The sequence below is a fragment of the Echinops telfairi genome, unplaced genomic scaffold, assembly GCF_000313985.2.
Source record: "Echinops telfairi isolate 266 unplaced genomic scaffold, ASM31398v2 ScPeMD7_9;HRSCAF=40, whole genome shotgun sequence".
NCBI lineage: Eukaryota > Metazoa > Chordata > Mammalia > Afrosoricida > Tenrecidae > Echinops > Echinops telfairi.
The window spans coordinates 58,646,548-58,657,616 of NW_022103906.1; the positions used below are offsets into that span (position 1 = coordinate 58,646,548).

Below are 11,069 nucleotides of genomic sequence, written 5' to 3' on the forward strand. Positions count from 1 at the left end.
CCCCCACCCCCCTCACCTAGAACCACAAACCTATGTTGGAACGAGACTGCAATCAGCAGTGCTCTCCTGAGTAGGACACACAGGCTCTGTCAGGGAAGTGGAGGGGCAAGACAGGAAAGGGGAAAGCCTTGTGGGTAGAAGTCAGGAAGAGGGACAGGTAGAGGTTGCAATTGGCAGGGATTGCACATGAGATCACCCGGGCCTTCCAGTGGATCTTCTGGGTAGGGTCAAAGCAGAGGAAGCACCCAAGTTGGAGCATGGAGACATTAAGTGGCTGAGAGTAGGCCTGCCCTTAACTGTGGGTAACCTACTCCTGCTCCTCTAAGTAAGATTGCCTCAGATTTAGGAATCAAACGCTCCCCCTGGGCCCCACGAGGTGGGGATCAGCAACCACATCCCAGAGCCAGGAAATGGCAGCCCTGCCTCTGCTGCCTCTCGCTGTAGTGTGCCACCCAGGCACTTCTGACTCCTAAGACAGAGCAGAAGTTTTTGTAGCATTTTCAAGTCTGTACTGAAGCAAATCACCACATTGTTCTCCCGCTGAGCAACTGGTGGATTTGAACCATCAACCTTTCCATTAGCAGCAGAGTGCTGAGCCATTAGAATGACCCCACTGTCTTGAAACCTGTCAAACAAGGGTTAGGAGAGCAAATAGGGGACAAAATGGTTTTGAAATATGCAAACACTGAGAGCTAACAAATTTTGAATTTGTATTTTTTCCAGTTCGTGGGCGCAGTATATGTGGTGGGGTGAGGTGGGGTGGGGAGGGGGGTGAGAGAAAGAAGGGATAGGATCAGTGGAAAGTTGCTTTTATGGTTTATAAAACCTGTGTGTCATGTGATCCTGCCTCATTCCTACTTTGCTCTCTCTTTCTTGCCCACAAGAGCTGGAACGCCGCACGTAGGATGAGCTGGGATCATGAATTGTAGACTAGATGGTGTGAACAAAGCAGAATAGCTGAGCTCAAAGAACAGAGTAGCAGAGCTGGAACTTTGGAAGAGCTCTGTGTTTAAACAATGCTGCTTCCAACATATCCACAATGCTAGTCATCCCTCAAGCCCATGGCCTTGCCAAATAGGAAAATGTGGAACACGGTTTTCATTCAAATAAGCTAAGCCCATACTCTGGTGGGCACTGTGCTCCTTTTCACATTCATCTCACCTCACTCTATAGCACTCCACGGCCCACAGGTAGATCAGTGCAGAGCCCATGGCGCCAAGAATCCCGGGCCTGGGATGGCCAACGAGCTGGCCGTCCAAGCAGACCTTCTGCCCCGAGGGAGGCCAAGTGAGTGGAAGAATAAGGACAGCTCTATTCCCTCTAGAGAAGTTTGTTTTGGTTTGGTTTTTATCCCAAGCACCACGGCAGAGCTAGGCCGTACCGGAGAGCTGCCTCTTTCTCTTAATTGGTTTCTGTTAGTTGCCAACACATGAAGTGTTGATCCATTCACCAAGGTCCACAGTCTTTAGAAATTATTATGATGGTGTAGTGGATGTGTGTCTTGTGATTATGTGTATGTTTATGGATGTGTATGTTTTAGGGAAAGCATTGGGTTCCCTAAGGAAGAAAAAGAGCAAGGTCTACAGGGGACTGGACACAGGACAGTGGCCCCAGGCTAGACTTGTAAATGGCAGGCTCTGGTGCTGTCACATTGCCCAACTCAAACCAGTCACATTGCAGGCTGTGGAAATGGCTGGAGTCCAGGGGGAGGGGGCAGGGAAGGCCTTGGGGAGACTGCGCCAGGCCAACATCATTGCTTTGTGAGGTCTTCATTCTACCAAGCTAGCACGGCCACCAGAAGAAGCCTCTTTGAACAGTTAAGTGCAGAGTTGGAGATCCACCATCGCTAGCGCTGGTGAGTGCTTGAAATGAGACAGTCAAGAGAAGCAAAGGAGCAATAAACCAAGTGTTCCCACCGGAGGCAGGCTGTAAATTGATGTAGGCCTTCTGAAAAAGACCAAGGAGGCATTTCCTTTTTGATCTTATGGATTTGCCTGCCCTACAGTGTGTGCCTTCTTATTAGACTTTCTTACTGAAAAGAATAAAGGATTGACAGTTAGGGGTCAACATCTTTCTTTGTTTTAATCTAACCTCTTTCCTCACCAGAGACAGATGGGTGGTAGAGAGGCCCCACCAAGAACAATCTCAACCACTTCACATGTAGGACGAAGTAGGAAGTGGACAATGAAATCATCAGTTCTCGTGTGGCGTATGTTTAGGTGGAGATGTATAATTATCTTTTCAGCAGACTTGATGGAGGAGCACGTAGGGAACTTCACAGCTCACTTGTTGGTTTCTGTTGAGCTCCATCTGGAGTCCCTCACTGTAATTGGAACCGTACTTAAGAGTGCGCGCACACACACACACAGATTTTACGCTGTCTTTGTTCACTTTGTTATCAGTTTGAGGAGCAGAGAGAATGGGACACAGGACAGACCGGCTCTGGCAGAAAACAGGAGATGTAAGGAAGGTCTTGAACCTGGAGTCAGCCCAGAGACAACATTTCTGCCAAGGGTCAAGTGCAACCAAGAAGAGACCGACACCTAGGGAGAACTTTGCTGCTGTTGTTAGCTGCCGTCTGGTTCGCCCCTGACTTGTGGCTACTCGGTGTACAATGGGAATGGGTTGCTGTAATCCAATTCCTGACTACTTTTCAGAAGTTTATCACCAGGCTTCGCTTCATAGTCTGTCATAGTCTGGAAGTTTTGCTAACACCTGCTGTGTCTAGTCTACCTGCTGGGTAGACTAGAGGAACAAATTCATAGAGATACTCATATGTGTATAAGAAAGAGCTCTATATCTAAGAGTAATTGTACATTAAGAAAGCATGCTAGCCCAGTGCAGATCAAGTCCATAAGTCCAATATTACCCCATTTGTCAATACTAGTCCATAAATTCCTCTTTAGACTCATGCGGCCATGCAATGATGCTGAAAGCAGGAAGATCACAGGCCAGTGTGTGGAAAGTCTTGGGGATCCAGTGGTGCTGGAAGCTTCTCAGCACTGGCATGGGTCTCCATGTGGCTCCTCCAGATCCAGGGATTTGGCTACATCAGCGTAGCTTCCTCAGGCTCATCATGAGTAATGTCTCACAGGGAGTGAACATGTGTCCTGCCTTCAGTGAGCTGTTTATCTCCTTAGCACCTCCGAATGAGGTCATTAAACTGTGACCTGATTGACAGGCTAAACTCCACCCCTTCACTCATAATAGTCTCAAATTGATAGCAGATTATATAACTACCACACCTGCTTAACAATACATAAACTCCACTGACAAGTAGGCAGTGGCTTCACAGGCAGGGGATCGGTGGGCAATAGAACTGCACAAGAAGGGAGCGTTTAAGAAGGATGACTTCCTTCCGCACTTGAGCTGGGCCCTGCCATCCTGTGCTCAGAAAGCTTTATTGAGCCAGGTCATCATCCTGCAGCATCCTACCTTTGAACTTGGATAAAATCAGTATGGAGAAAAGGAGAAGGGAAAAAGAATTGGCATTTTTAAAAATACTTACTTGCCAGCCTTGTGCTTCTGCAAATCTAGCTTATTCTCACATCTAACCCTACTTCGTAGGTGGTGTTCCCCACATTTTGGGAGGACACTCAGCTCTGAAGATCCAGGACCTTCCTGAGCCAGAGCCCAGCTCAGCTCTATGCCCTGGAGCTTAGGGCCCTGGCTTCTGGGCTTCCTTCTGAGCGTAAAGTGACTAAAGGAAAATTCCATGGTTAAAGCCTCTAGTCTGTCACCTTGGTCTACCTACACTTCACTTCTAAGATGCCCTGGAACAGAACAGGGACATGAAGGCAAGGGATGCCTCTTGGCAATTCTACTTTCTGGGATCACACTGGAGGCCAGAGGCTCCAGAGGTTGTGGTGAAGGATAGCCTTTGTTGTTATCTCAGCGGTTTGCATGGTAAGCAGGATGCACCCTCAGTCACTGGGGCCTGCATGCACCACATGTGGGGACAGCATACCAACTGGCCAGCTCCACCTAGCCTGCCAAAAAGGAGAACAGCTTTTGATCTATGCCACTGAGTTCATCTTAGAAGTTCTGTTTGCCTGATCTCCATGCTTCCGCAGGCAGAAAAAGATGCATGGTGCTAGAGCTGAAAGGAGCCATAGGTAGTCCATTAGGGGAAGGGGTCAGAGAAGTGGGTGTAGTGCATGGTCCAGGAGGATGCCATCCAGGAGGCTGGAGGGGCCCACGCTGGCTCCCACACAACAGGTTTGGCTCAGTAAAGATCAGGCTCTTGGGAAAGTGGACATGGCCACTACCCTTTGACAAACTCTAGGGAATTATTTCAGGAACCCAGAGTTTGCAGGTGCCAATAATGGAAGGATAGACAATGAGGAGGATTTTTACACAGGGCAGGAGGAAGCTGACTCAGGTGGCCTGCGAGTTCCTCCTCCTGATGGACTCTGGGAAGAAGGGTGTGGATGCTCTTTAGATAGACGCTGGGGTCTCCTCCTTGCTGCACATCCTGAGGGTGGGGGGGGTGGGGGTGGGAGGGGACCTGATGGTACTCTTTTCCTATCTTTTATTATGTGTCAGCATGTTGTACACACCAGCTTGTTTAACACCAGTGTGTTTCTTTAGATTTGGACATTGAGACCTTGAGAGAGAGATTTTTGCTTTTCTCCTCCTCTTAAAATGAGGCCCAGATTTTGAACCTAGATCTGTCTGGCTCCGATGCCTGTCAAAGTTTAATTTCCTAACTTTGGTCTCCTTTGTCATGTGCTCCCTTAGAATTGTGCTCGTGTTTTCTTTTATTTGTTATTGAGGGGATCAGGATAACCAACCTGGTCCAAAGGAGACTATGAAAATCCTGTGCGCACACATACGCACTCACCCATAAATAAAAAGAACGATGGTGTACAATTGCTATTAAATACAAAGCTATATCTATTTAATGATGTGGAGGATAATCAAGCCCTCTTGTGGCTCCCTACTCTAACAGGCTAAAATAATTCCCCACTTCTCTGTTTCCTGCAGGGATGGGGAGAACTCGGTTTATAGAATCTGAATTCTAATCCACAGTCAACAATAACCCACTACCATCAGGTCAAGTCTGACCCCTAGTTGAATTGCCCCTTTGGGTTTCCAAGGCTGTAAACCGTGATGGGACCAGAAAGCTCCCTCTGTATCCCTGCTAGAGGCTGGTGAGTTGGAGCTGTTGAACTTGCAGTTCACTGCCCAGCGCATAGCCCACGACGACGCCAGGGCTCCTTAATAACCATTGTTGTTAGGTGCTCTTCAGTTGGTTCCAGTTCATGGTGACTCTAGGTACAAGAGGACCAAACACTGTCTGCCCCCTTGCCTTCCTCACAATTGTTTTTGACGTTGAGCCCAGCAATGCAGCCACGGTGCCAGTCCACCTTGTCTAGAGCTTTCCTCTTCCTCATTGCCTGGCTGCTCTACCAAGCATGACGTCCTTCTCCAGGGACTGACCTCTCCTGACAACATGCCCAAAGTATGTGAGACGAAGTCCTGCCAAGGCAAAGGAGAAAAAAAGCAGTTTCCCTCCAGAGTCTGACGACATGCTGAGTATCATATGGAGAGGCCAAGCAGTCCATTTTTGGCCTTCATTCCAAGTCCTGGGTCATCGTTTCTGAGCAGTCCATAACTTTAACCGTCCTGTTAAGTTGCTTCCATTTCTTACACCCTGATTCTTTCTCTTTCCCACAAACTCCAGTGAGAAAGGTGGATGTGTTGTAAAGAGACCTAGACAGGGTCTTGAGGCGATGGGAGAGCTGGGTCTCTCTGCAGCTCAGGTCTCGGCCACTTAGAGCTATCCGGTAATTGGGGTGGTGGGCACAGCACCTTCTGACATGCTTCCTGGACATTGGAGCTGCAAATGGCCAAGAAGAGATCTACACGAAGTTCCACCCATCCCTCCTCACCCAGCACTCGGTCACAAATGGACCGACCTGTGATGGAGACCAGACCATGTGGAAAACAGCTGGTGACTAAGAACTTGTCAGCTGAACTCCAAACAGAAGAGAGGTCACAGCCCTTAAAGACTTAGGTCCCTAAAGGATTGATGAACTTCCAACTTAGAAACCTTTCACCGGTATATGACATCTGAATTTCGGCATCTCACATGCATTGTGCCTAGTACCTGTGGTTGACTGCTTCCTACCATAAAGCCATCAGGTAAATTTGTGGTGATGGCTGGCTTTCTGGTCACATGGAGAATGTGTGTGTGTGATAAACAGCTGAGAGAAATCTGTAGAGTAGGTATTCTCGCTTTCCATACAGGGTTCAGTTTGGGCCAGTGCCCATCTGCCCCTGGAGGCTCGTCTCTTTCTAGGATGCGAGGCATGCTACAGCAGAAGGTCCAGGTTAAGGCAGACTAGGAATGAAAGCCTGATGATCAGATTCTATGAGTCAATCAAGGAAAATCACATGGTTCATAATGAGTCAATTGCAATGAGCAGTGTTGGTTCCATTGTGCACGAGGCTGTCCTAAGTCAAGGACTAACTAACCTGACAGCTGCTGACAGCAATCTGACAGGAAGTGCCCTAAAAGAAACTCACGGTGCTTAAATGCAACAGGAAGCGTTGCTTTTGAAAATACATCATTGTGGTAAACCCCGCACATGCAGCCCCATCCAGGGAGTATGGGCACTTAAACAAACACAGTGCCACGTGGACACCAGGCATGGGAAACCTGCAAGTAGCTAACAGAGTGGCGAAGCATTCTCTGAGGTTCCCATTTTACAGAGGTTCACTATGGTCAAACACAGTGGTAGAGGGAGGTCTCTCAGCCCCTTCACTTTAAGGAATACAGGCCTCAAAAAAGTTTAGGGATGTATGTACCTAAAAATGTTCTTACCTAGTACACATTTTTACCCACCACCTACACCCTTGGGGGACCCTACAGTGACTTTTTGTTCTCCACAGATGCAGAGGAATTTAGGATTAGTCATTCACACATTAACAAGTATGAATAATATAATTTGTGAGAAACACCTAAATAATAAGTTCAACCAATTCACATTGAGGAGGAGGGTGGTAACGGTGCTTATTCCAGAGGACCACTTTAATTGGTTCTAAAAAGAGAAGAGACCAAGCTTGATTCAAAACCAATGTCTCTTCTACAGTGTTCACGGAGTTCACCTGAGGATACCCAGTCAAAGGTTGCAATATCACGAAAGAGCTTGCCCTCTTGTCAAAAACGACCTTAGTGAAGGAAGGTGTTTGACAAAACATTCTCTAGAACTTGCTCCCCCGTTTAGTGAACCGAGTGGACATTCCAAGGCCCGGTTTTAGTGAATTAATTGGTTGGCACGTGCCAGGGAGTCAATTTCAACTTCTAACAACCCGGTCGGACAGAAGAGAACTGTGCCCTACCGTCTGATAGTCTGCAATGCTTACAGGAACAGATGGTCACGTGCTTTCTCCTTTAGACTCGCTGGGTAGATTCAAACCACTGTCCTGTGCACATAGTAAGGCATCATGTGCTAGCCCTGGTTGACTAGAGCAGGCGTCCTCAAACTACGGCCCGTGGTCCACATGCGGCCTGCCGAGCACATTTATCTGGCCCGCTGGGTATTTTTGCCCTGTTTTGTTATTTTACTTCAAAATAAGATATGTGCAGTGTGCATAGGAATTTGTTCATAGATTTTTTTTAAAACTATAGTCCAGCCCTCCAATGGGTCTGAGGGATGGTGAACTGGCTCCCTGTTTAAAAAGTTTGAGGACCCCTGGACTAGAGAAACAAATTGATAGGCACTCATATGTGTATAAGGGAGAACTTTATATCAAAGAGTAATTGTATATCAAGAAAGCATCCCAGTCCAGTCCAGATCAAGTCCATAAGCCCGAAATTAACCCCTATGTCCGACCCTAACCTATAAATTCCTCGTCAGACTCATGCAATACATGCAATGGTGCCGAATGCAGGAAGATCACAGGCCAGCGGGTGGAAAGTCTGGTGGATCCAGTGGTGGTGGAAGTATCTCAGCGATGGTGTGGGTCTCCACGTTGCTCCACCAGCTCCAGGGCCCTGGCTGCCATCAGTGTGTCTCCATGTGGCTTGTCAACAGGAATGACTCACAGGGAGACAAGCCAAGAGAGTGTGTGTGTCTGGCCTCCAGTGAGCTATTTATCTCTGTCATGCCTCCAAATGAGGTCATCAAGCTGAGACCTGATTGACAGGCTTGACTCTACCCTTCACAAGTTGACCGGAGATTATGTAACTGCCACACATCAGGTCTCCTTAAGGCCCACAGAAGTAGAATAAGAGTGCCTTTGGGGGGTGTTATTTGAATGTCCTGCTCTAGATGTGTCACAGAGACCCAAGAGGCCTCCAGTAACTCCTTTGGCCTACTTCTCCATTTGCAAAATCTATGAATATTTTTCCACAAGGAAATCCTTCTCTCCGGTTTCAGAACTCTACAGTGAGTACTGGGCATCGGACAGTGAACGTGACTTGGTTTCATGGTGATGCCATTGCTTTGTCTTGGATCCAGATTTCTCAGGGTTGTAGGATTTGTGGGGCCCTTTCCAAATGATCTTGCCAGGTGTTTCCACCAATGTGGGTGGTTGAGTTCTTTCAGTTATCAAAGGATGGGTCAAGGTCTTGGAATCAGTGGGCCTAGATTTGAATCCTTTTACTAGCTAGTTGATTCTGGTCATTGTCTTGAGCTATCTGTTCAAGACAATCCTACTTTATCATGAGGATTAAATTGGAATGTAGATCCTTAACATTATGCTTGAGCACTGATGGCTATTGGTTATTGAGTGTTTACTATTAGTATCCATTCTACTGATATGTATAGAATTCTAAATGTTCAGTATATCACAGATTCAGTGGAGAACGAATCATATCCCCTTGGGTGAAATAACCTCCAAATTTAGAGGGAGAGGGACCAGTGGACAACTACTACATGCAAGGAAAAAGCATGACCCAGTAGAGAGTAGAATGTGCTAAGAAAACACAAGGGAGAGTTTCCCAACCAACCCTTGGGGCATCAAAGGAGGCTTCCTGGAGGAGGCTCTATCTCCTTTGAGACCTGAAGGATGGGCTGGGGCTGCAGACCGAGCACAGTGCACCATGATGAGGCTGTGTTCCCTTCCCCTGGACTGGCAGATCTCAGGCACAGCAGGTCCTGTGGGTATACTTTCTTTCCTCCCATTCAGAGTGTTGGTGAGACCACAGAAAGAATGGCCATGCTTTGAGTATGTGTGTTCAATATACAGCTTTTGAAGAGAAATAATCCCATCTGCCAAGAATATCAATTACAAATCCCTGAAACTCCAACAAGAATTAATTTCAATTTCTTTTCTACTGTTCCATCTTCTGTGTGTTACTATTATTAGTACTACCACGAGCATCATCAGCAACAACACAATTATCATCGTTGTCATCTTGATCTGTTTTGGAGACTTTCTGGGGAGATTATGGGTGAAGCCAGAGCTGGATGAAGCAACTTAGCCTGCATGAGACACACTGTAGGGAGCACCATAGGGAGGATGGAGAGAACAGTATCTGCCAAGAACTACCTCCCTACTCTTCCCCTAAGATGTGGATTTCTACTCCAATAGATATTACCAGTTCCCAGTCATACCTAGCCCAGCCTAAGAAGGCTAAATAACTTGGAGTTTTACCATTAATACTCTGGCCAAGAAGGGGAGATTTGCCTAAAATCGAGGTCATGTTGGTATCCATAGCAATGTGGTGACTGCCAGAGGTCACTGCCTGTGCACACTGCTGCTGCTCGTCATGTATCTCCATAGAACATGCGGCCTGGGGTTGTCTGTTGATGTCAGGCCCTGAACACGAATCTATTCACCAAGTTGCCATGGTAAAGTTGGCTCTTAATCATACTAGTCTATTACATCTTAAATACACTTAAATACTTTTTTTCATTTAGAAGCCTCCTTAATGTCCAGCAATAGTTCAATCATAATTATTTAAATAATTACTTCTAGTATTCTTTGTCTTCCCATGACAGTGAGAGTGGAGCAATGAGAACTCTTCCCTGCCTATTACCACAGCTTCCAGCTCACTGGACCGGGAACAGAGGTGACCAACAACAGATGGCCTCTCTAACTTTGTCACCCAGGTGTTCAAAACTGACAGCTCCAGGCCCAGTGTTCCTGATTGTCCCTTGGAGAGTCTCCCTGTATTTTAAGGCACTGGGTTTATTGGTCCCAGAAAGCTGGTGCTTGGGACAGGCCAGTGTCTTTACACAGTAAGTGTGAAGGAAGAAGCTGAGGAGTCTTCTTACCTGTTACCTTTCTTACCTTGCTCTCTCCAGGAGCGGCCGAGCTGACCTGGCTGCCATATACTATGAGCGCATCGATGTGGAAGGCCATCACTACGGCCCCTTGTCACCTCAGAGAAAAGACGCCCTCAAGGCTGTAGACACCGTCCTGAAATACATGACCACATGGATCCAGGTGACTTAACGCAAGGACAACTGCTCTAACCTCTCTGTTGCTATCTGCTTGTCACTTTGACGATCAGACCTTCAACATCTTCCTTCTCATTGTTGATGGCTAACTGGCTAGACCAATGCAAAGACTTTGTGAGTCTCTTTTCTTCACTCAGTGCCTCTTCAGGTACCAAGAGAGCCCTTACTTTACACCCATCAAAGGAGGATTCAAATGACCCAGGTCTGTGGTATTACCTGAGTTAGGGATAGAGCAGTCCAGCTCATTAGAATCCAAATCACTCTGCATACCTGCATGGCAGGGACTAGGCAGGAGGCCTGAGTTCTGCCCCGGAATGTTCCACAGACATCCTGCATTTCTTCAAGTAAGCTATATTTTAAATCTCGTGGGTCTTACTCTGCACAAGGGTTAAATGGGCAGAGGATAGTTCTCCCATCACCATACAAGCTTGTTAAAAGGGCCAAAAAGATGAAAACAGAGGCTGTACCCCTGAAAAACTAAAAGGGTGGGATTATTTTTTGTTTTACTAACATAGGATCTGTGCTTTCACCATCTGCTCCCCAAATTGTTTCCTTTTGTGATTTTGAACTGTCTCATCAAAGCAGAAGAGCAGATGATGAAACACAGACTCAAGAGACTAGCTTTTCTTCTATAGGTGTGTGCGTGCGTGCGTG

The 11,069-nt window shown here is 47.0% G+C and overlaps 1 protein-coding gene across 1 annotated transcript in view; it reads left to right on the forward strand.

Annotated features, from left to right (window-relative positions):
- Positions 1 to 11,069, forward strand: part of ENPP6 (ectonucleotide pyrophosphatase/phosphodiesterase 6) — a 134,189-nt gene that overhangs the window by 99,020 nt on the left and 24,100 nt on the right. Inside the window, exon 4 of the mRNA XM_004696461.2 lies at positions 10,260 to 10,401. Within this exon, the coding sequence (XP_004696518.1) occupies positions 10,260 to 10,401 (142 nt within the window). The remainder of the gene's footprint in view (positions 1 to 10,259; positions 10,402 to 11,069) is intronic.